This window comes from Stegodyphus dumicola, chromosome 5 (assembly GCF_044657685.1).
Source record: "Stegodyphus dumicola isolate Sdum_Otavi_A_Nest chromosome 5, ASM4465768v1".
NCBI classification, from domain to species: Eukaryota; Metazoa; Arthropoda; class Arachnida; order Araneae; family Eresidae; genus Stegodyphus; species Stegodyphus dumicola.
Window position 1 is genome coordinate 151595293 of NC_140772.1, and position 27062 is coordinate 151622354.

Here is a 27062-nt window from a genome sequence, read left to right on the forward strand (position 1 = left end):
TATTTTACAGAAATTTTATGATGAATTTCTTACATTGTGAAGAATTTTTGTAAGGACACTGAGAATATAATGTTTGAATGTTGTACTTCTGATGCTAGAAGTCTTTTTCTTAACATGTTTATCTTCTCTTTATTTTCTCAACTTTTCACTAGACACAAGCATCTAAAATACCAAAAATATTTCTAATATTTTCGCCTGGACAGCATTTATAAAAAATAATTTTTTATTAATAAAGAAATTAAAAACTGACAGTTTAAAAGATTCACCTTGTTCGTCTCAATGGATCATACACAGGGCTGGTGGTGAGCTTTTTCCCATCTGATGAAATCTCTGTCGTTCCTAAATTCTGGTGCCTAGTGCCTTCCTAAATTCTGCTGTTTAATGCTCTTCTGAATTCTGCTCCCAGTCCCTGCCCTAAATTCTAAAAGTTTTGCCATTTCTAGATTTTGTTGCTCGGCGTGTCACTAAAATCTAAAAATTCTGCCTCATCGGCTCAAACCAGCCCTTACCACTTATCATTTCATACTTATTCAGAATATTCATATTACCAAAGAACTAAAATTAGTAGCTTTTCCTTTATATTCTAAATGCATTTGGCTTTTTAGAATAACAGAAATCTTTAATTCCAAAAATTCTGAAGTGAAGAGGAAACATATTGAAAGAAACTGAATACATATGCAAATTAATCAGTTGTTTAAAATTTTAGCCTTTACTATAGCTTTCCCTTTCCATTTCCTCACCATAATGCAAATCAGATAGTTTTTTGGATTGTAAGCCAGAAAGTTTTTGCTTTCCACTTGGATATTGCCTTAGTTCCTGATACATCTGATAATTTGTAATTATTCATCTTTGCATTATCATTGCTAATATTTGAATTTGTTTCTATGATGAAGTTTTTGAGCGATCTTAGATTAAATTTAAATTGTGTAGTCTTTGAATACTAGTCTACATTTTTAGATTGAATTTGGCTGTTCCTGTTTACTTGCATCACCAAAAGCTGTAGTTGATTTTGTCAACATAAGAACATGCCTGTATGTTCCAAGTTCTTTTTAAATAAGAGGTTTATTGAAATTTTTATGTGACGCTGTAGTTACCTTCAGACATAACGATAATTTGCTTCATGTCTATCAGAGGTTTTGGATTATTTAACTTTTACCAGATCTCGTAAAACCTTGTTAGGTACACTATTGAGAGACTACAAGTTAAGAGATAAATCACGCAGAAACTAATGGGAACATTGGTTTGTGTATTGAAACAGATTTCTAATTGTTAGAAAAGACGTTTAAAGAGAAGAAAGAGAGAATTGATATAAATTAGCCAAAATGTATAGAAACACTTCGAGTTAAAAAGATGCATAAATATTTTGTTTTATAACTTTTAATGTGTTAATAACCCTAATACCGTTTAAGAATCAGTGTCATAAATTACATGTATTTTAAACTGTGAAATGTTATTAGATTGTGATTTTAATAATGGTCATGTAAATTTATAATGACTGAGAGTATTTATTTATAATTTAATTATTTATAACTAACTACTCATCTTTAAAAGTTATCTATGCATATTAAAGCAAGTTATTGCTTTTCATTAATCATTACTGTGGCCACAAAATACAGCACGAAAATGTAAAAACTATTGTATTTTAAATTTATTCTTTGCATCTAGTGAGACTTAAAATAACACAAAACAACTTATTACTGCTATATTAGTGGCTTATTGGAACCTTAAAATATATTAACCAGGTTACAATCCCAGAAACTATATGAAGGTACAACACTTGTAGAGACATTAGGATTTTTTTTTTTAAACAGGAACAAATGAAAAGTGAACAAACGCCTTCACCGAGAATCAAACCTCGGACCTCTGGAATACGAACTTGCGTGCAGACCACCACACCATGAAGGCATGCCAAGAAGGCAGGAGCAATACCTTATATACTCCCTCCTTTTAAAGGCGACTGGGGTTTTAGAGGACCCAATCGTCAAAAACCTGGGTGATGAGAATCATCATCTACCACCCTTTTAGTTTGGGCGCTTCTGTAGAGACATTAGGTATTTTTTAGAAGCGGGAAAGATGGAAAATATGCAGCGCCTTTGCCGGGCATCAAACCATGGACCGAGCCAAGTGTGCAAACCACCACACCACGAAGAAATGTGGGAGAAATACCTTATACACTAATTGCTTCAGACAGACAAAACACAACTAACTTTGAAAACTTGCCAGCCATGCTACAACATGCTTTCAGTTTTTTTTTTTTTTTTTCCTGATCAACAGGTTTCTCTCTCAGCAAGCAGCAACACTAGCAACAACTAATCTTCTGTTACAAATCATACTGATTATGATTTTATTTCTCATTTTAAACTATCCTATTTGACATAAAATTTACCTGCTAATTACTAACCTCTAGACTGAGTAAGTACATGGCAAAATGAGACATAAAAGAAAAAATCAGCATAAAGCTATTAATAAAATTTAAATAAAATGTCCCCAATCTTCTTTCAAATATGTCCGAGTATTATACGTGTAAAATATTTACTGCTATTTAATAAATTTTATAATGTGGATTTCATTCTCAAATTTGTTTTAAATAAGAATGCATCCTACTTACGGCTCTATTTTATTCTTAGAATGTTATTACAAAAGTGAAATTCAGATATAAGCTGAATGAATTGAATTTTTTAGCTCCCATTTGCTGATAGGTCCTTAATTTTTTTCATGAATGCTCCTTAAAAGTCCTTAATTTCCATGTGCATAAATGTGTACAAATCCTATTTCATTCACACACATTTTAACTCATTTTCCTCCCTCATGCTTTCTGCTACATCCAGAAATTTGTTCTGAATGAATTGAGCGTGCCTGTGTTGTGTTACTGTGAATCAACATTACCATCATCATCTGCGAGTTTTTAAAAATTGATGTTTGAGACCTCAGAGACTGCTTAAATACAAAATTGCACCTAATGTGCTAAAGAGAGCTTGATTTAAACTTTTAAGTGTTGGTTGGAGAGCCTAACTTTTAACACGTTCATTCTGTACTTCCTTTCCAATCGTTCATTTAAACAAGATTTTGCATTTATACCAAGTCTGCATTTAAACAATGTTTATACTTAAACAAAGTTTAACTTTAAAGCACTTTTACAACTGACATTCAGAATTTTTACTTTCAAAACAACATTTTTCCACATTTAACAATAAAAATTTAAATTCACTTTACATCACAAGTTACATACTTGCTATACATAATTTACCATCTTTTCCTAAAATTTACCTTTTAAAGTTCAAGTTAACAACAATTTCCATCATTATTTCAAGTCTTTCAAACTAAAAGATATTTATAATATGCTTTCTCGCAAACTTGTGAATTCAAAATTCTTGCTTTTAACAGCATTTAGCAACACTGAACAACATGATGTAAATTGAACTTGCATTCTAAAATAAGCAAACAAAGAAATTTTCACTTATTATTATTATTATTATTATTATTATTATTATTATGTTTGTTTGTTTTTAAACTCCACCATTCTCTTGGGGCAAAACGTCTCCAGGTAGGACATATGAAGTTTCTCCTCCTTGGATGGCTGGTATTTTCTGCCGGACCGTCTTTTTGTTTCTTCCCTCGGGTGATGAACTGGGCTGACTTCCTGGTAGGTTGAGGGTTCTGGTACTCGGCCCTTCTCTTGAGCTCCTGGAGGAGCACTTCTTTAATGAAGATTCTTAGGCATCCATTTGGACTTCCTAAATTGCTGAAATGGCACGGATAACATGTTAGCTGTTCTATTCCCTGTGGGAATTCTTCGCCCTGGGCCTCAAAAGTGGGGACCCTTGGCATGGTTGTCAACGGGTAACGAAGACTATCTAGCGATGCCTCCTTCGTTGCTTCCGTACCCATTTGTGATGCCACTCATTTCACTGGTTCTAAATCTGTTGTTCTATTTCATTTCTTCACTGGCACTGAAACTCGTTATGGCGGGACTTTCTTTACAGTGTCCAACTGGTTGCTCTTTTCCACTAATATTGGACTTTGTCGCAGCTGTATTCGTTTAGCTGGTCTTTCCTCCATACTTTCCACCTGCTTCCGTTTCTCTGCTGAGGGATTCCAGCTCATTGCTTGGCTAATCGGAGTTCTTGGCACACTTCCAGGATCCTGCAATACATCTTTTAAGATTTCAAAATCAGTACAACTATAGTATGGTTTAATTTTATCAACGGTTGCAATTATTTCGTGGCCATTTACAGCCTTTAAATAAACCTTTGCGTATGTGATCCTTTCAATCACAAAGGCCCTTCGAACCTGGGCTCAACTTTTGCGACTCTGTTTTCTGGGGCAGATAATAAGGATTTCTTGATTTTTCAAAACATTTGACTTACAGAATATTTTACCTCCCGTCTATATTCCTTTCATAATAGACTTTCTGTTTCTGCCTCACTAAATTGGAATTTTGATCATTTCATTAATGATTTCTTGAATGTCCTTTAATTTAAATTCTTCTTCCCTTTGCTGCACAAAAAAAAAAAAAAAAAAAAAAGGAGTTTATCTAAGAGAGTTAAAATTTTCCTCCCTAAAAAGAGTTCAACGGGGGGGGGGGGGTTCTTTTGCGTTGTATCGCGCTTCGCCAAAAGGAGTTTATCTAAGAGAGTTAAAATTTTCCTCCCTAAAAAGAGTTCTGCGGGGGAGGGGGTCTTTTGCGTTGTATCGCGCTTCGCCATTCTTAAAGGAAAACCTAATTCATTGATGCAGCTATCTGAACGGTCATGGTAATTTTTAATGTGTCCCTGAATAATTTTAAATAATATTCTTGTTTACACGTTCCATAATATTCGATTGCAGACTAAACGGTACCATTTTTAAGTCCACCAAGTCCTGTGCAAACATTTTTAAATAAGTGACTAACAAATTGTTTCCCATTATCAGCTATTACTTTTAATGGGGCCTGATATTTTAAAATATACTTATTTAAAAACGAATCTAATACTGTTTTTGCCGATGCTCATTTAAGGGAAATTATTTCCACCCACTTAAGGGGAATTTTTTCCAGGCCGTTTTCCTTTCTACATAAAACTACTGGGCTTGCATAGGGGCTGCTACTCGGAACAATTATTTTATTCTTCAGCATTTTCTTAATATGCTATTTTAATATATCTTCTTTTGCTTGGTCATACCGATATGGCTTAGACCAGATTGGGGGGCAGCATTTCCATCATTAATCTCGGGCTGCACAATCTGACAGAAATCAGGTTTGTCATCAAATAATTTACAAAACTGTCTTACCACGTTTTCCATTTTCTTTTTCTATTCTTCCTGAAGATGGTCGAGATCCATCTCTGGCATGCCCCCCCCTCCTCTTCTTCAACAGTGTCCAACTGCACCTGCAAAGTAGAGTTCTTAAAATTTAATTTTTCGCTTGCTGCACGTAAAAAGTCAACCTCAAAAATAACCTAAGTTAATAGATCTTTTACTACCAGAAAATTTACTTTTTGTACCTCGTTCTTTATATGTGCAGCCCTACTTTTCCCATGTAGGCACGCTGTTTTCCTTGGGTGGCAATAACCCTCTGTCCCATAGTTTTAAACAACCTATAATTGCAAAAATGCTTAAAGAAGTCTTGCGACAGGAAGCAGCATTGAGCTCCAGTATCACGAAAGGCGGTAATAGGAACATTGTTCATTAAGATATGAATTTCCGGCATGGCCAAATATTGTATGAGTAATGTATTTAATTTAATTTCTAGGGGGTAACAAGGCCCTCTTCTTGGCTACCCTCATCAGTTTAAATCCTTATTTTCCGCCCCTTGCTTCTGCTGCTTCTTACTGTGATCTCCAAATGCTTTAAACTGACCCCTCTTTTTGTTATCTCCTTCTTCAGTTTTCCGCACTTGCTGACAAGAATTCTGCTTACTTTGATGAGGCAAAAACTTTGAATACTGGCAGAAATTACCTGAACCTGTGTTTTCAGCAGTTCATCTGCTCTGAAACTTCACAGCGAGTTGATATATGTTTTCTAGCATCTGAGGGTTTGTTACTTCTAGAAAATCTTGAATTTATGGGAGTAGACGCGGCAATATCATTTCAATTAATTCATTATCCAGCATCTTTCCATATAATAAATTAAATATTTGAATTTTTCTAGGAATAAAGTCCATCTTCTCATCAAAATTGGTCTGAGATTTGCTAAGCAATTCCTCTTCTAGCTTCGCTCGGTCTTTAACTATGGGAAACACTTTCAATAGCACGGTTTTAAAGTTTTCCTATGTGTAGGTGTCCGATCCTGGATCCCCCGTTTCCCTTGAACCAACTCAGGGCCTGGCCTTTTAAGTTAGCTGCAGCAATTTTAACTTTTGCAGCTGGTTCACAGGGTGTAACGTGAAATGCAGGTCCAACTGCTCTTGGAAAGTCAGTGCAGAACGTTTGTCATCAAATTTTGCAGCTGTCTTATAGCTGCTTGCATGGTTTCTGCAATCAAACTGAATCCCTCCATACTATTTGCTGGTGGCTGAGGGATTTGAAAGGTCAGAGGGATCAACATAAATTTTTCGTTTTTTAACAGCATAGTTTGCCAAGCTGCTTCGGGTGCCAATACAGTACAAAGTCCGAAATCCAGACTCGTCGGGACTTCAGCGATTCTAGATTTGGGATTTGATGCAAAAGCAAAGTTTAAAGTTTATAAAATTAAACATTTAGCAGCAGTAGCAATAGAGGCTCTCTAAAGTTATGTGATGTGCAGACATTGAAGACAATAAAAGGTTTCAAACTTAACCAATTTATTAACAATATATAAAAAAATAAAAACACAATGAATAAATTTAAATAATATCAGTAACTTAGAAATTATAATATAACCATCATTATCAAAAATTTCATATATCAAATAATATTTTACCTGGTCTCCAAAATACTGGCATTCAATACGCGAAAAACGTATTCTAAACAGAAATTATGTGGTTTCAAATGAAATTAGCTACACTGTCAATAGGTCCACGCTTAATAATCAAGAAAGCACCTAAAAATTATGTTAAGTCCTTGAGAGCACTTAAATCCAGCCTAACTCCGTTCACAGTAGTTGAACACGAGGAATCGCCGCTAACTTATGTTAAATGCCGCCTTCATGAAGAACATGGATGCCGCCCACGGCAGTCACTCATCTTGTAGACAGGAACCAAGGAACTTATTCCGGAAAAGTCAACTTGTAGTCTGGAACCAAGGAACTTATTCGGGAAAAACCAACTTGTAGACTGGAACCAAGGAACTTATCCCCGGACTGCACGCATCGCAAAATGTCTTTCAATAGGGTCTGGAAACCGCACACCCAAGAGCCAAGAAAGCAGGAACTAGAGGGGATGAGCCTTGGATCTTGGATCATATCTTTACTGCTGGCTTTAGCTACTAGGAGCTCTTACCAGTATATTATCATTTTACCATAGGCCATAAAGTTAAAAATTTAAGAGGTGTATTTAAGAATACATCGCGCCCGAAGGCAAGATCAATAAATGAGAGAACTCATAAAATAAGTTTTGCTAAATTGCATATCATGGCATAGCATGGGTGATTACATACGTAAATGGTGGCGAGAAGCGAAATGAAAGTCTAAGCTTCTGCGTGAGTCAAGAAGAGCAGAAACACGTGATCAGCGTCCGACATTTAGATTGGTCGAGGAGTCAGAGTTCGAAAAATGAAGTTTTTTGTAGTTTTTGGAAATAAATAAAGTTCGAACATAATAAAAGCAACATCTATCTGTGAATTTAAGTGTCCTATGTCTTTTGAAACACTTGAAAATCTTCTAAACTTGCGATATAATCATTAAATGAATAGGAAATTGTAAAAGGCGAAAATGAGGTCATGTAGCTCACTAGGGCTAATGACTGAGAGTAAGCACTTGGTGTTACCACGAACTTTGATTTTAAAACACACGATACGAAATAGTAAAAATAAAAATCTTGGTTAAATAAGTAGTAAAACGAAGAATTCATCGATGAAAAATAAGGTCCAAACTTTGCAAAGTTCATCTTTCTTGAATAGTAACTGCAAAGGAATAGTAATTTTTTTTTTTTTTTTTTTTTTTTTTTTAACATTATATACACTACCACCACTTAGAATTTTGGTGGATCGTTCGAGGTCTTTTCACAATGTGCTCAATAGTAGGGTCATAGTCTGTAAGCGATTTAATAGCTTCATAGGGAGAATTTCTCATATCTTCAAAGAAGTTGTGTGCAGAAATTAGGATTTGGTGGTGAATTGGGTTGATATCCAGGTCTTTGTGAATTTGAGAATTTCGCACGAACCAGGGTGCGTTCACTATGCTACGTAAGATTTTGTTTTGAAGAACATTTAATTTTTGTCTGTCTATTTTTCGGGCAGTAGCCCAGGCTGGAACTGCATAGAGGATTATTGGGCGAATGAGTGAGATGTAGATATTTTTCTTGGTACGGAGGTTTAACTTAGAGTTTCTTCCAATTAATGAGTAGAGAGCAATGAAAGCAGCGTTAGCCTTATTGTAACATATTGAATATGATCTTTGAAATTTAGGGTTTTGTCAATATAGACACCTAAGTATTTATAGGAGTTGGCAACAGAATATCTTGGTTATTGAGTCGGATATTTATATTCACTGGGATATTTTTTCTGTATCTGCAGAAGAGAACTACACAGCATTTATCAGTATTTAGTTTGATTTTCCAGTCTTGACAAAATTTGTTAATAATGTTGACTTGGAGCTGAAGTTTCTCTAAAGCATTATTTGGACTTCGTGAACTGGTGAGGATGACTGTGTCGTCGGCATATTTGAGTATATTAGAATGAAAAGGTAGAGGCATATCATTTATGAATATTGTAAAAAGCTTCGGTCTTAAAACACTGCCTTGAGCTACTCCACTGTAAATCACTTTTTTTGAAGAGATTGCTTCACCACAGTGCACTTGAAAAGTACGATGTTTAAAATAAGAATGCATAAGCTTGATAAAGCTGTTTGGTAAAAGGAAGTTAGATAGCTTATGAAGTAAGCCAGCATGCCACACTCGATCGAAAGCTTTTTCAAAATCGAGGAAGCATGCGGATACTCTGTTCTTTTTTGTAAATTCTTGGGCAATAAATTCAACTAAATTTAATATTTGATGTGTGGTATTGTGGCCTTTGCAGAATCCAAATTGATGCTTATCTCTTAGATTAAGGCGTTCTAGATGATTGGGGAGCCGAGCACTAAGTACTCGTTCGAAAACTTTTCCAAGCGCTGGCAGAAGACTGATGGGTCTGTAATTTTTGCTAGCTTTGGATCTTTTCCTGGTTTCGGGATGGTAACAATGATCAAGTGTTTCCACTGCGATGGAAAGTAGCTGAGTCTAATACAAGCATTAAAAATATTTGTAATTAAGACTATGCATCTTCTAGGTAAAGCTTGCAACGCTTCATTAGAAATCATGTCATATCCTTTAGCTTTGCGCTTCTTTAATTTTTTAATAATTTGCTGAACTTCGTTTGGAGATGCAGGCGTAAAAAAATTGATGATGGGACTGTTGAGGATGCTATTGACAGAGTAATTAATATCTTTTCCGTGATCTGAATTTTTATTTTCATGTCGTTTAAAAATGTTTTCTAATTCTTTTGCATGAGTTTCAGCAATGGAGTCTTCGAAGTGGTGAACTTTGCCTATGTTATACAGGGGGTGAATTTGATTGGGTGAAAGATTTCTGAGTGATTTAGCTACTTTCCAAACAGAGTTTGGGTAAAGATCCATGTTTTCTAGGAAATTATCCCACGAATTTGATCGATGGGTGGCGATGTCTTCTTTTATTTTTCTGTTTAAATAATTAATATGATGTTTTTCAGTAGGATTGCGAGTAATATGCCATCTTTTTCTAAGTCTATTTCTTTCTTGTATAAGAGATTTAATTTCTTCTGGGATGCCATAGGGATTTTTATTCTTGACTTTATAGGTAACATTATCGATAGCGTTTTGAATTTTGGAGTTTAATCTGGTGATTTCCAGCTCAATATCACAGTCATAACGAAATGTGGCTCTGCTGTTTACAGAATTTAGCTGTTCGGTAACCATATACCAATTAACTTTTGTATGAGCTTTAGGGAGAGGGGGATAAAATCCATAGAAGTTGAAGACTATAGGGAGATGGTCAGACGAAAGTTCTGAGAGAACATCAAGATTAGGAATATTAGGAAGGTTTTTCATCAAAACTATATCTAAAATATCTTGTAGTCCGTTGTGCGTATAGTGCGTTGGGTGATTAGGAGCAATGAGATTGATGTTACTATTGTGGATGAAGTTGCTTAAAATTTCTCCATTTCTATTTGTGACTCTACAGTTCCAAGAGGAATGTTTAACATTTAAATCACCTGCTATTAAAGTGGGGTAGTTATTTTCAGTAAGTAGTTTAGTTTCAGATTATTGAGATCAAGAGTGCTTTAGGGGGGATTATAGACGGAGATAAAAAGAAAAGGTTCTCTAAAACCACTATAGATAAGTACTGCAGCATTTTCTATAGTACAAGCAGGGTTTAAATCATATTTGGCTGTTTTGATATGGTTTTTAATGAGAATTGCGTTTCCTCCTCCTCTATTATGTCTTCTGTCTTTTCTGTAGATGCGGTAGCCTTGTATTTTAAATTTGTCGCAAGAGCGGAGATGGGTTTCATTTACTAGCATAACATCAATGTTATGTCTAGTAAGAAAATTTGAAATTTCCACTTGTTGGTATCTGATGCTGTTTGCATTATAGTAACAAATCTTTAAGAAGCTATTTGTAGCTGAGATAAAATTTACTTGACTATGAGTTTGATTAAAATTCATAGTTTAGATTTGAGAAATATTCGAAGGCCGCCATACCGACCTCTAGTTTGTCAAATATTGTTTTTGCTGTTTTAAATTTCTGGAAGAATTCTTTAACTTGAGTGAATTGGATTTTTATCCAGTTAAAAAAGCCAAGTGGGTTTGAGTTTGTGTCTTCTGTTTTATTAGTGTTTTCATTTTTCTTGGAAGTATTCCATACATTTTTTAGTTTGTTCTCAGGGAGTAAAGGAAAATTCTTTTTGTTAAATTTAAATTGTTCTTTTTTCTTTTCTTCTTTTAAAGCTTTAAATTCTTCGATTTGCTTCTGAACATTATAAGGATGTTTACTGCAACCTTTGAAGGAAGAACGTGATTTTGCCCACAGAGGGCACAGACAGGGAGTTTATTGTCATTTTTTGTTTGTTTACAAGTGAATGTTTCATGAGGCTCTGCACATTTTAAACAGTGATGTTTATAGTGGCTTTTGTCCCGTGTGTGCCTGTACCTTTGGCACTGCACGGGTCCAGGGCGAGCTTTAAAAGGCTCGATAAAGACATCCAGACCTCCGAGTTTCTTTAGATCATATATTCTTTTACCTTCTTTATTTCTAGTACATTCTGCTATAAAAACAGGAAGGTGAACTTTCTTTCCTTCAATAGTGTGAATTACTTGTCGAATTTTTTTAATTGGGATAACTTCTTGGGCAATATCGTTTTTGATTAGTTCCATATTAGCTGTTTTTGGAAGTTTTTTAATTATTGCCTTGATAGGCTTTTCACTGTTGAGTTTAAAAGTATGAAAAGGAATATGTAGTTTAGTTAGGTATTCAGTAACTGTGCGGTAGTGGTCTGAGTCATAAACTCTTATGGTCAGTGTACCTCCACTTAGTTTTCCACGATATTTTTTGATATTTAATTGCTCTTCAAAATCTTCTTTCATCTTATCCCAATCCCCCATGAAGTCTGCTAAGACTATAGGGGGAATGTGTCCTGCTTTTTTGTTGGGTGTAATAAATTTACCTTCCTCTGCTTCCATATTGTCTTCAGGGTTTAGTTCCTCAAATTTATTTTTTTGAGCTGGTTCTTCAATTTCGGAATTTGATAGAGTTCTTTTAAGAATTTTTTTAGGGGTTATGTATCCTTCTTTATCTATTGTGGTTTTCTTTTTGATTTTAGATTTTTGACTAGCAGTAATATCAGATTGATTTGTTTCCTCTGTTGGATTATTTAGGGTTTCTTTTTGTTTCATTTCATTAATGTATAATTCTAAGATTTGTATATCCTTTTCCATAGCATTGACGTGAGCTAAGTGAACTTCAGTCACATTATTTGGATTAAATGAATTTTGATAAGCATGAAACTCAGAAAGCATAGGTTGCTTAAGTTTTTCTAAGTTATCGCAGGTAACTTCCAGATTTCTGTGATCACACACAGATTTGATACGGTTTTCGATCGCCTCCTTGTCCATGATATGCATGAATCCTAACTTTTAACCTAATGGCGGAAAGAATAAAGAAAACATACTTATCGTGAACATCAAGAAGAGACGACAGCAACTCAGGATCAGCTTCAGTAGTGAGAGCAATGTCGTAGGGATGAGCCAGAGTGATGCGAGGTACTTATACCAGAAGTAGGCATGATGTCATCTCACGGCAACCAATCAGCTATCGGCACAACTCGGCTTTTCAGATGACATAACATCACATTTCGTTTTTGCATCTTAATTAGGCTGAAACAGTCCGTTCTTGACACAAACAGTGGCAGTGAAAACGAAGTAGAAGTAACTACTATATCCCTTCAAAATAAGAACTAAGCCTAATAAATATTTCAAGGAGGAGAGATGATGCAGAAAAAGGGTTACAATAAGTCATATTTTCCAACAGGATTTTTCCAGATATTAAATCATCAATTTAAATATAGTAAGATGACATGTAGAAATTATAAAATTAAAAATATGAAACCATGATTTATGAAATAATGAATTATTTATGATTTAAAGGGTAACAAAATTTACAAAAAAAAAAAAAAACTTAATATTTATTTGTTTACCTTATTAAACATTTCTTTCAATGTAAGTTGTTTCATTTTTTATGCTAATACTTTCTCTTTAATTCTGTAGACAATCATAATCTCTTGTTTAATTATATTGTTGAAGTCCTGTAACTGCATTCCATCTAAGTTGTCAATAGAAATTTTTTCGTTTTCAGTAACTTCTTTGTCATTTTCTTCTGGATCTAGAACCATATTACAGATTTTGCCATTCATTAATTGATTCAGGATTGAGAAGCATTGTCATCACATTGAAAAACTTCTTTTATATCATCTTCATTTATTACTGCTTCTCCACATTTCTTTACAAAATCCATTAATTGGAAAATTTCACCATTGTTTTGCGATATCAAAAAACCTTTAAAATTAGCGGTTATCATCATGAAATTTAACTGTCATTCACTATATGCATATTTGGCTATGCATCATGAGCTTGGCTACTAACGATAAGTTGTTCCGTTAAATTTTATCTTGCTTCTATTGTGCATTGCGACAATTAAGCCTGAATTGTATTAGCTATTTATTATACTTATGTCTATTTCTTGCACATACTTAAGGCTTATCAGAGTTCTGAATAAATAAATTCCCCACATGTACACTCATGTCCATAAATTAAGGATTACGCAAAATCAGGCAAAGGAAGAATTAGAAGCAAAACAAATTTGACTTATTTGTAAAGCTTATTTATTAAACAAAAGGTAAAAATCAAAAAAAGATGCTATATGTTTGATATTATTAAAAAAATTAGCGATTTTTTTCTCCCTGGAGCAAATTACAAAAGAAAAAACCTATTTACAAAAAAACCAACATTAAATGGTTGGTATGATTGTTAATACATTGTATGTCTCCCAGACGATGCAATACAGTCTGTACAATGCCTAGGCATGCTGAGTATCAAATTATCGATCTGATCTTGGGGGATATTACACCACTCAAAAAGCAATGCTCTCCAAAGTTCCAGTAGACATGTAGGAGGAGGTTGACGGGCTGCAACTCGTCAGCCAAGCATATCCCACACGTGCTGTACTGGATTCAAGTCCAGTGAGAATGCTGGCCAGTCCATACGGGTGATATCCTCCGATTGAAGGCATTCGCTTACGATGTTTGCACGGTGAGGACTGGCGTTGTCATCCATAAACACAAATTATGCGCCCATGGTACATGTTGTTCCAGAAACAAATGTACATGTTGTTCCAGAATTACGTCCCGATAGATTTAGCTTGTCATGGTTCCAATTTGAACATGCAGGTCAGTTCTGGAACCCAGAATAGTTCCACCCTAAACGAACACTCCTACACCATTGTAACAGTGTCGTTGAATGATGTTTTCTTGGTGGTAACGGGTACCTGGAGTTCTCTGTATGAAAGTCCGGCGAGAATCAGACTACAAGCTAAATCTGGACTCATCGGAAAACATCACACAAGCCCACTGTTGCGGTGTCCACAATGCATGCTCTCTTCTCCAGGCTAACCGCAGGCGACAGTGAGTTGCAGTAAGTGGAACGCATCTGACAGGTCTACGAGCATATAGACCAATCTGCCCTAAGCGTCTGTACACGGTCTGCCTTGAAATTGTCGTACCAGAGGCTGAAGAGAGCTGACGAGACAGGTCTGAGGCTGTGCTCCGCCTGTTTCTTTTGGCAGTAACTGCCTCATTCGGCGTTGTAACACTGCGGCGACCAGTGCTGTTACGTCTACTCACATTACCATCATCTTGGAATCATTGCCAAAGCCTGGAGATGACACTCTGGGCAATTCCAAGTTCGTCTGATACTTCCAGTTGGGTACGCCCACATTCCAGACGGCCGATAATTCTACCACGTAAAAATCATCCAAATGCGTTCTTTGTATCATAAACAGTCAAAAGTCGTTAATCCAGACTCGTCGGGACTTCGGCTATTCCGGATTATCGATTTTTTCGGATTATAGATCATCAGTTTAAATCTCGTAAGACGGCATGCAGAAATTCTAAAATTAAAAATATGAAACCGTAATTTATGAAATAAAGAACAATTATGATCTAAAGGGTATCAAAATTAAAAAAAAAAAAAAGCTTAATATTTGTTTACTTTATTAAACATTTCTCTCAATGTAAGTTGTTTAAGTTGCTTCGTTTTATGTGATAATACTTTCTCTTTAATTCTATAAAAAGACATAATTTCTTGTTCAGTTACAAAATTCCGCTGTTCAAGTCCCGTTAATTGCTGTGCCGAGAATACCGACTAACTTTTCAATCGAAATTTTTTCGTTTTCACTAACCTCTCTGTCACATTCTTCATGTCTTTATCCATTTTTTGCAGCAATTCCACATTTTGTTTGTTGGACATCGAAACATACTTTCGTTTTGTAGATCCTTTGGTAGTTCCAGCATCGGAAATTCTATTTGACATAATCGAAAATTCAAGTTTACTTTTATAAAATTGCTCTTACAGTCTGCAAAAAATAATAAGCAGGATCCAATTCGAAGATTAAGGAACAATGCGATCATTAACATTAACTGAAATAGATTATTAGATAATTTTAGCTGACACCGTCCGTTATACATTAAACGTGCAGGCGAAAACGTATTCTGCAGTTGCGCACACGCATATGCGCAGTAGTCAAGGTCTTACGCGCACGCGTAAAACGCCTGTGCGCATGTGCCAACGCGGCGCATGCGCAGAAAGTTTTTAGCTTTGAGGTCCGGATTATGGGTGTCCGAATTAACGACTTTTGACTGTATTCAGTTATTGCACTGAAATGCTTATAAAGCGCCTGCGAACAATTTTACCTCTTTGCCTGTATTCCTTATATATCAATCTGTTACACTCTCGTCATTGTGATGCACCATCGGTGTCATCTGGTTACTTCCTGAAATTTGCATATGATTCTTGAAGATGTGTGTAGTGATTTTACAGGTGATATATTTATTTTAGAGTTCGATTTCCGCGTGACTCCGACATCCTTAATTTATGGACATGAGTGTACTTAAGCCTTATTGAGGACTGGCACTAAATATCTTACCGCCTGATGCAGTCTCTGTCGATCCTAAATTCTACAGTGCAGTGCGGCCATATGAGCCCTGCCGCTGGTTCTGGGTTTATGTGAGCAATAAGTCAACTATTCTTAATTCAAATAGCACTAAATGTAGTCTTTTGGCCTATGAGTACAATTTAAAAATATATTTTTAGCACATAAAAATTTTTTTTTAAAGTTTTCCTCATCAAAATTTTTTAGCGCATTTAACTTAAATCTGTAATCATGGCCAAGAGTAATGTCAACATAAAAGGTTACCATACTCCTTTATTATTCAATTACTAACATAAAAAAAAATTATTTAGGCATTGCTACATGAGTCATTACTCAAGTTGTCGTGTGTTGATAAACATGCGGTGATGAAAGGAAAAGTATAATAAATAATGATTCGCCAGGTTGGCGTCAGATCAACGTTACATCTATGTGGAATGTTTCGGTTTGAGATGTGTGCCAAAGCAGATACACAGCAATGGAGCCAAATTACTGATCATACAAATTTATGCTAAAATGATTGTTTCTTTAATAAAAAGGTATTTTATTTAGTGTTGAAGTAAAATTAAGAATTGAGATTCTCCAGAAGGTTTATTATGCGTGGAGGGGGGATTTAAATGCGCATGTGTAAAGCCTACGAGAAAAACGCTTTTGAGGTCCGGATTTTAGATCATTTCGGATAATGGACGCCTGGATTTCAGACTTTGTACTGTATAGTGTTCCTCCTATTAGCTAATAACTAAGTGTTGAGGAACCTAATGAACAGTTAGTAAATAATTGCTTAAGTTCAGAAATAGAAATGTAAATTCACGAAGGCTTAATTATCCTTTATTGCTCAAAATAAAGATATACAGTCGACCTCTTTATTAGGTTGTATGGCAAAGCCTCCACTTTGGCTTAAACTTAAAAGTGTAAGAAATAAGAACTTAACTAATGACTAATTAAAGAGGTTTAGCCGAAGCTAATACAGATCTAAACAAGTTCAACTTATATATCGAATTAGCTAGCAAAGCTATTAATTGCCCGTAATACGGCCAAGCGTAGTAACAGCTTAGAGAGATGTAGTCAAAAGGTCAGAAACTAGTCAGAAACTCTGATTCTCTTTCTTGAAGTCGGTGGATCTTTGACTTAAATACTACTTCTTCTCATGTGCTTTAAACATGGTTCTAAAAACACATTCTGGCAGGGACTTGTAAGCTGAAGCTAGGAGAGATAGGAAAGGTGCATAAACTTAAAAATAACTGTTATAAATTTGGGATAAACCTTACATTGTCATTTTTTGAGTTAATTAAATTGTCTCGCAAATCATTGTCATTGCTTTCCAAGAATTCTAACACAATCAAATAGTGCATAAAATCAATTTAAACATGCACTTTTAGATAACTAATATACTTCTGTGTAAACGATCATAGTCTTCATCATTTTGCAAACAAAGTTGAACAAATAATTTCCTATTGAAGGCATTCCTTTTGATTTTATTAACTGCTCCTAATGACATAATCTAGTGATCCATGCAAACCTTCACTACGATTTTTTGCGACTAAATGATGTCTATGAATGACACAGTGTACTGAAAATACATTCGATATAGCTTGTTTTAAGCATGCCAGTAAGATTTAGTATCTTCCTATCATTGCTGGAGTGCTGTCAGTAGCAACAGAAATTATTTATTATGTCAAGGGTATGGCCCATTTTCAAATTTTGCTTACATATGTTGTCCCAGAGGAAAAGAAAGAAAATTCAAGATAAATTAACATTTAAAGTTTAATTTCAGCAATGCATTGTATAACGATGACTATAAATATATTTCTGCAACTTAAAATATAGAAACATCAATTGAAAATTTTAGAATATATAAACTTAGCAAATCAATAAAAATAATTTTTCTTATACTTTAAGTCCATTACCTTGAGATTATTTTATCCCCTATTAGTTTATAAATCTCCCTTAAGGGGGCAATACATATTCAAAGTAGTCAAACTTAGCTTGACTAGTTTATCTATGTCACTGAATGTGTACTGCTACTTTTAGGCAGATTTATAAACTAATTGCCTAAAACTAAAATAATGCCATGGTAACAGACTTGATGTGAAGTGGAAAACAAATTATTTTATTATTGATTTGCTAGCGAAAAAACTTCTGTAATTAATTTTTATCATGAATATAACACACTAATAGTTCATATTTAAAATAATTAAACTTATTTATTTAAAAAATAAATTGGATTACAAAACAAAGATGTGGAATAACAAAAAACTTGAAAGAAACAGGCATTTTTGCCTACAATCACATTTTTGAAAATTTATATCTAAAAAATTTCAATTGATTTTTTTACTTTTTTACAAAACATCAGCATAAACAATTTAAAAAATAAAGCAGTTCATTTTCATGAAACAAATAACTCATTTTATTTGAAATAAATTTTTTTCATAAGAAGCAGAAAGTAAAGAAAATAAAATGGTCTGTATTTCATTATTATCGCTTGTACGTGGCTAAGAGAAAAATACTAGGTTTTTGCCAAATTTACGGATCAACGTATAAACCAACCTCCATAATTTAGATTTTAAAAAAATCCAAAAATTCTCATCTTCTACGTGAAAATACAAAATATGTATTAATTTGTCCTATCTGTTTTATCAGAATAAAGTACTGATATTTTGTTTATATACTTTTTAGAAGCTGGAGATATATCTGATGGTACCTGTGATTTCAAAATTGATGATAGAGTGTGGGTCAATGGCTCTAAACCTGGCTACATCAAATTTATTGGAAAGACTCAGTTTGCTCCAGGTGTATGGGCTGGAATTCTCTTAGATGAACCTGTAGGGAAAAATGATGGCTCTGTTGCTGGTGTGAAATACTTCACTTGTGAACCACAAAGAGGCATCTTTGCTCGACCCCAAAAACTATCCAGATGTCCTGGAAGTACCATAGAAGGTGGTGATCCATCATCAATTAGAAGTGGTGTCACTAGAACTCTAAGTAATTTAAGTTCATTAAGTAGAACTCCTATTGCTTCAAATATTTCTAGCACAACAAAAAGTGTTTGCTCTAAATTACGAATAGGAGAAAGAGTAGTTGTAAACTCTACAAGTGGCATCAAGTCAGGAATTTTGAGATTTGTTGGTGAAACTGAATTTGCTAAAGGTGACTGGGCTGGAATTGAACTAGATGAACCAGTTGGAAAAAATGATGGTTCTGTTGCTGGGAAAAGGTATGTAATAATTTTAATTTTTTATATTTGAATTAAAAATTACCTTTTATGTAAGTGGACAAAAGAGCAATACCATGCATTTCAAACTTTTTATCCAAAGCATTTTCAAGTTTCCATTTTTAGCAACCAGAGAAATGATACATTTGAAGTATCCAAAGCATTTTCAAGTTAGAATTAAAAAAATCATTTTGCATATCTTTGTTATCAGTATGTTTTCATATTATAGCCTTTTTGAAACTGTATGCTATGTAATCAAGTGAAGTGCAAGTCCACAAATGTCAAGCATTTTGTTAAAATATATGAAAATACAGGAAAGATAATACCATTCTCAGATTTTATATTTATGTTGGGCTTCACCTTTTCAGTCCAAAGGGGCTTTGTCTCTGAAGGACTATTGTTTTTGTTTTGCGTTGAAACCCTATAAACAGTGTATCACTTTTCAACGACAGTAAAGAAACTCGCACATTCTTATACATTTTCTGGATATAGATTGAGAGAGCATGGTGAAATTCACAAGAAACCAAATCCCAGTACTCGAGTTAAAATCCACTACTCGAGTAGGACACAGACTCGTACATTTGTAATAGACGTGCTTTCTTTTCAAATGTTTTGATTTTGCTATGGGACATATATAACCTGTTAGACACAAAAGGGTTAAGAAGTTTTTTAAACTTCAAAATAAATGATGATCGAATCATGCAAGGTTGGGGCTATATGGAGGATGCGATATCACTTTCTAACCAAGCTCCATTATGTGTTGCAAAAGATGCGCAAAACCTCACATTGTCATTCTAGAACATGGTTCTTTTGTGATTTGCCAATTCTGGCCTTTTATCTTAGATAGCTTCCTCCAATTTCATAAGTTGTTGGTAGTAAACATCAGAGTTCATCTATTAGTTGCTTGGAAGCAGCTCAAAATACACAACACCTTTATCATCCCACCAAATTGACAGACAGCAGGATCTTTTCTTGGTGCAGTTTAACTTTTGATATCATTTGTGTGATCCATCATGTTTGGATCATTTTTGATTAATGTTATCGTAGATGATCCATTCTTCATCACCATTGATAATTAGTTTTAGAAAAAGATAAATTGCACTACATTTGAAATGCAAAAATTGATTCATTGTCTTAAGTGAATTTCTTTCAATTTATGTGGAATCCAAATATTGAGCTTCTTAATGAGTCCAAGATATCTTATGTGATTTTCAATTGTTGTGTGTGATAGACAACCTTTTTGCAATTTCTCACACAGTTATATGACAATTCAATTAAATTCAGTTAAGGCTTTATATTTGTCAATATCAATTTCAGAAGGTCAGCCAGAACATTGGTCATCTTCAAGTGAAAAATCTCCAAAACAAAATTTTTTAAACCAATTCTGACACGTGCATTCTGTTAAGCAATCAACACCATAAACTTCACGTATTGCTTTTTAAGCCTCAGCCACTTTCATTGCCTTAAAGAAAATCAAAAAGTAAATTAAGTCAAAAAATTTTTATGTTTTCACCCATGTTAAAATTCATCATAAACTAATAATTGTGAACAAAAATACATGGAATTTGTTTCTATAGCAACCTAAAGGTATCAGCTGCCAAAACTCAAAAGAAAAAAATATATAAGATTCATAGAAGAATAACAAAATGGAACATAACACTGTCTATTTGTGCAAATCGAAATTACTTTCTTGCCTACCCAATAAATGCATAATCTTTACCCATTTCTAAAGAAATGAGTTTGGGGGCACTCATTTCTTTAAAAATGAGTAAAGGAAATGGGGCAGCTTTTTTCTAAAGCTTACTCATTTCCTTTTAAATTACTACAGTCAAAAGTCTTTAATCCGGACTCGTCGGACTTCGGCAATTCCGGATAATGATTTTTCCGGTTTATAGATCATCAGTTTAAATCTGGTAAGATGGCATGCTGAATTTATACAGTTAAAAATATGAAATCGTAATTTATGAAATAAAGAGCAATTATGATCTAAAGGGTATCAAAATTTACAAAAAAAAAAGCTTAATATTTATTTGTTTACTTTATTAAACATTTCTTTCAACGCGCACATGCGTAAAGCATACATTATGCATAGTCAAAATTAGAAAATTGCAACCAGAAAACTATTTGATGTGTATTTGTGATATTTATAATGATGAGGAAATTGATTTAAATCATATCGGAGTCATCGAGATGAAACACTACATTTAGTAAGGAATTATAAGCTGCCCTGAAGATGAGGATAGTGCTGACAGATCGACTTCCAGTTCATTGCGTGCCACGACGTTTCCCCACCCCCTGCAGAGCAGCGTGAAATTGATAAACATATTTTGGAATGATTAGAGAAGCAAATAACCTCTCTGTCACTTTCTTCATGTCTTTATCCATTTTTTTGCAGCAATTCCACTTTTTGTTTAATGGACATCGAAATGTGCTTTCTCTTTGTAGATCCTTTGGCAGCTCCAGAATCAGAAATTCTATTTGACATAATCGAAAGTTCAAGCTTACTTTTATAAAATTGCTCTAACAGTCTGCAAAAAATAATAAGCTGGATCCAATTTCAAGATTAAGGAACCACGCAATCTGCAACATTAACTGAAATAGATAATTAGTTCATTTTAGCTTAGCTTATACCGTCTGTTATACATTAAATGTGCATGCATAAACAAATTATGCGCATGCGTAAAGATATTACGCGCATGCGTAAACGCATTATGTGTTTAATAGAAAATAAGTGCATCTTAGGATATGCACTGAATTTGACTAGTGAAAAATCAATTAAAATATTTATTTAACAAAACTGTTGTTATTCATTGTAATCATCTGTTATATGCATGTCGAATCTTCTTCTAATTGATTCCCCTCATTCTTCCTACAGTTTTGTAACTATGTATCTTGCCAGGTCGTGAAAGCAGAATTTTTTTATATTTTTCACATTCTTCAAATTACTGTATATTATTTAAGAAACAAAAGTGTACTAATTATTATAATAAAATTATTGCCTAATATAAGAGCATGTAAGATTTACGCATTTTTAGAAAAATTTTGGGGCTATTTAAGTAATGCTTAAAATGTAAAGTTCAATCATTGTTCAATCTGATAGATATTTTTTTCTGGACTGTAAGTCTACATCATAATTTCCGGAGCTCTTGTTAAAAGACTTAAGACATAATAGTCCACAGGTGAAACATCAGAAAACTTTGCAGGAATGCTTTGAAAAGGTGTATATGCATTACCTGTATCAGGCTTCACTTTTTCAAGGAATGTGGTGGTAATTTTTGAAATTTTACTTGTTGCTCTGTCTTAAGAAAGTTTTACTCTTGGAAAGTCAGTGGTATAAAGAATGAATTCCTTCTTTAAATATTGGACTAAAACTTTCTCTTGATAGTACGTCAAGTTGATTTTAGCATGTTCCCCCCACTCTTCTTATTTTTTTATTTTCCAGTATAAAAGAATCCTGTGACGGTCTTAAAATCCTCACTGAAATTTTCTTTTCATTGACAAAACCAGGTTTGGGCATTATTTTCTCTTCATTTTTGATGATAAATAAGACTTTATTTTGTTGCATTCATTTAGGAAAACCCATGTTTTGTCAAGGATCATAATGTATTTCCATTTATTGCCTGCTAAATAATTTTTATTCATGGTTCTATAAATTATTCTGCTTCGAATCACATGTCTCAGGAAAAGCTGATGATTATTATGCATTTTAGGTTCTAAATCTTGCCTTTTTATTTTATTTGTTATTGCTACACTCATATTTAAGGACTTAGCAACTGATTTCTGTATCAATGGATTTTCTCTTGTTACCAACGATTTGACTTTAGAAACATTAGAAATAGTATGTATTAAAATGTTTAATTAAATTTTAAGTTAAATATTTTAATAAATATTTAAATATTTATTATAAATTTGATATGATTGATGGTTTGTATAAAAGTAATCATTGATCATATCTGCATTTGCCATATAACTTATTTTTTATTGATGGCTCTACAATAAACACAGTTTCAGCAGCAAAATGGGTATTTAGTAGTGAATTACCTCTAATATCATCATCGTAATGATAAGTGTTGGTTAATGAGTAACTAGCTATGTATTTTTGGATATTCGTTTAGAGTCTTCCTTCTGTATATAAGTAATGATTGATGGTTTTTCCTTTTCTGATCTTAGAACAATTTTGGGGCTTAGAATTTAGAACAATTTTCTGAAGAGAAATTTTAATGCCAGACATTTTACTGTGTTTCTGAGTTATGAAATCAGAATATTTCTCTTCAGAAAGCTCTGAAACCTATCCTTTAATCCCCAGCTTGTTTACATGCAATATGTCAAAAGAAGAATAAATTTATAAGTAGCAGATGATATTTCTCATTTCAAATAAACTATTGCCAGAAATGGTTTATTTCAAAACATTTGCTTTTTTAAACTCTTTATAGAAATTATTCTAAGATGTGGAAACAACCTATGTGAAACACTGATAATGTGGAATGAACTGTAAGAATATAGGGTTTGATCAGAAGAAACTAGATCACATATCTGTTTATCATATGACTTATTTTTTATCGATGCCTCTACAATTAAGCACAATTTCATCAGCAAAATGGATATTTAGTGGTGGTAAATTACCTCTAACATCATCATCATAATGATAAGTATTGGTTAATGAGTAACTAGCTGTGTATTTAACTAGAAACTATCTTTGAATTTTTTTCTTTAGAGTTTTGCTTAAAGTATTTGCTTCTAGTCTTGTGCTTCATTTATAATTCTTACTTTTTAGGTATTTTTCTTGTGAAATGAAATATGGATTGTTTTCACCATTGCACAAAGTATCTCGAGCTGGTGGAACAGCTCCTCCAAGATCTACTTCTGCTCGTGGTACTCCACTTATGAGGACTGCAAGTAAGGATTCATTAAATAGCTCTGTAAGCAACTGCTCTCGCACAAGCAGAGTAAAGTTAGGTGTAACGTCACTAACTAACAGCCAGGTATGTACTGAATATCAGATTTGCTGTTTAGTTTGTTGGTGTTCCAAGCTTTTTTTTAATTGTTGTTAATGTTTTTAATTTAAGCATCCTTTGGTATAGTTTGTAAAACATTTCAAGAATTTTAATTTATTGTTGATTGTGTTCTGCTTTATACATATTTCTTCACCACCTATTTTGTATGCATAGACCTTTTCATATTTATATGCAAAATAAGCCTTTACTATATTATTTAGGCACATTGTTACCCTTCCTTTTTATCAGTTTTTTATTTAAAATTATAAATTTGGTATTTTTTAAAAAGTTAAAATAATAATCAAGCATTGTGCTTTTGAAAAGTCATGTTTGCTAAAATTGTTTTGAAATCTGTTTTTAAAAATAATAATGTTAGGAAACTCACTTTTATGTTATACTCATTTAACTCTGTATGCTGTACTGTAAACAAACTGATTGATTGTTAGCTTAGAATAATTAAAATCAGAAACAAATAAACCATAAAATTTGATTTGGGGTGAAAAAAATTAATTTTTACTGTACATTGTTGAAAAGTTTTCTTTATAGTTGATTAGATTTACATTATGCAGTTTTCATTAAGAAATGATTAAAATATTATATAAATTGGGAGTTTTCAAAGTATATGCAATGTCTATATAATTTGAACACTTTATTTTTTTGAAACAATGTCAAAATTTTGTAATGCATAAAACTGAAATTATAAAATTCTCTCTCTCTCTCTTTTTTTTTTTTTAATTTACTTTATCTTTTTCTCTAAATATTCTTTTTTCAAATATAAAATATTCAACTTGAAAATTGTGCTTTTCTTTGTGGAATAGGCCCACCAATGGCCAAGTAGTTAAGTTGCTGAATGGTAGTTCTGACCTGGGTTAAATTCCAGGTAAATGGGCTGGCTGATTGGGCATTTTCGTGTTTTTCCCCATGTGTAGGAGTCAGATTCACTATATTATTTAGGCACTTAGAAAGCTCTCCACAAAGGGATCCCTCCCCTTAGGCAGATAGCCATAGTGTGTTTTGTCATAATCAAATAAACCAAACCAAACCTTTTTGGAAACAGAAAAATTTTATTACAAAAGTCTTCAGATACTAATAAAATTGAAAAAAAAAAAAAATCATCTCTGCAATAAATGTAGTATGTAAATTATGTCAATATTTACAGAAAAACACAATTTAAAATTTGTTTCCTTAAATTTTTCAATAATATTTTCTTAGAATATATACGTCAACATTTTTTTTATCATGACTATTTTAAAAATTCATTATCTGATTCTTAATTAGCAATTAGATAAAGTGAAAATCATTTGCGTAAATAGTTAATTTAAAGCATTAAGCAGTTTTTTTTTTAATATTTGCTTGCAGAAGCCAATTTAATAACTTACAGATCTTTTATAACAGAAGCCAATGTAATAACTAAAAAGTGACTGTAGTAACAACAGACTCACACACACACACACACAAAAGAAAGAAACCAAATTTAATTTTACTCTGTAGGATGCCTGAGTAAAGTTTTGATTTGGGTGTATGGATAACTTTTTGAAACTATAATTTCAAGGTAGCTGCTGATATAATGAATAGGTAACTGTCACAAGTACATACATATAAATGGTAATTCATGATCTATTTACATTTCATTGAGTTTCTCTTATGAAATTCATTGACTGCATTTTGTATTTCTGTCATGCTGTTTTTGCTTATGGTCATAAAAAATGTACTCATTGCCACATGTTTGCTTTTTTTTTTTTTTTCCAGAAACAAATTAAGGTTCAGTTTTGCAAACATATAATTTGCCTTATTAAGCTTTCAGTCTCAAATGCTTAAATGACATACAGCTAGCCCTCTAAAAGTTCATTTATGCCTAAATTTAGATGATATTTTTGAATTGGTGTTTCACATTATATTTTTCATCAAGTGCTTCAAATGGTCATGAAGTTATATTAAATTACCAAGGCACTTATTATTTACATTCTGTAGTAAGCAATGCTATTCGAAATGATATTTAACTTCTGCATGGCCTAGTAAATTGGTAGCCCTCAGAATATTACTATTCTGCATAAAATATTTAGTTTATTTTCGAATTGTGATTGCTTATGAGACCAATGTTGCAAAAGCAATAAATGTATTTCCTATTAATTTTCATTTTTATATTATACTTAAAAAAAGTATCTAATTAATATAATTTATAATGCATTTAATTGATATAATTTGTAATATATCCAACTGATAATTTTTATGAATAGTTGGAAATTTTTTTTATTAAAGGTGTTTTTAACTCTATGCATCACAAACATTGGTAGAGAATAAGCACTTTTTTAATTTATTAATTTCTTCCATCTGTAGCATGTTAAAATTGATTTTATAGTTTCCTTTTGTGCAGTAGTTTTCTTTTATTTTAGAAAATTAAAAGTCCTGGCATGGGGATTATGACGAATAATCGAGCGTTGGAGGTAAAATATTCCCTTTTTTATGTTTTTGGAATTATAAACAAATGTTTATGCATATATGTTTTGGAATTACAAATGAATGTTATGTATTTAGAAAAATGGAAGTGCTATGACTTTATGATTTAAATATTTATTCTGAATGTAATAGTATTTCAAGAGGAAAATAATGTCTGTGCTCATTTAGGAAGCTTTAAAAGAAGCAAACCAGCACATTGAGCAGCTTCTGAAAGAACGTGATCTCGAACGAGCAGAAGTTGCAAGATTAGCTAGTCATTATAAAGAGGTGAGATTAGGAGTTATTATACATCGTTTTTTAAACCTCTTTAACCTTTAAGGCCTGTATGTATATTCAGTAATTTTAGCAAGTACATAATATACAATGTACCTTCAAATGTATTTAAATCATTAAGAAAGCATGTTTTGATAAGACATGACTAGATGCAAACTGGCAAAGGTAGTTCATAATTTTAATTTTAAAAAAATGTGTATATTTTTTCAGTTCTTTAGAAACTTTCTTTTAAGGCCTAGCACTTTCACATTTTGAGGGCTGAATGGAATGAATAAATCACTTTGCAGTGCAAATTAAACTTTAAT

At 33.1% G+C, this 27062-nt stretch overlaps 1 protein-coding gene across 5 annotated transcripts in view; it reads left to right on the plus strand.

The window, feature by feature from the left end:
- LOC118200204 (uncharacterized) overlaps positions 1–27062 on the plus strand; it is a 196060-nt gene that overhangs the window by 15739 nt on the left and 153259 nt on the right. For all 5 annotated transcript variants that reach the window (XM_085817224.1, XM_085817221.1, XM_085817220.1 and 2 more), the window contains exons 3-6: positions 18499–19036; positions 23808–24015; positions 26421–26471; positions 26653–26751. In XM_085817224.1, coding sequence (XP_085673350.1) covers positions 18499–19036; positions 23808–24015; positions 26421–26471; positions 26653–26751 — 896 coding nt within the window. The remainder of the gene's footprint in view (positions 1–18498; positions 19037–23807; positions 24016–26420; positions 26472–26652; positions 26752–27062) is intronic.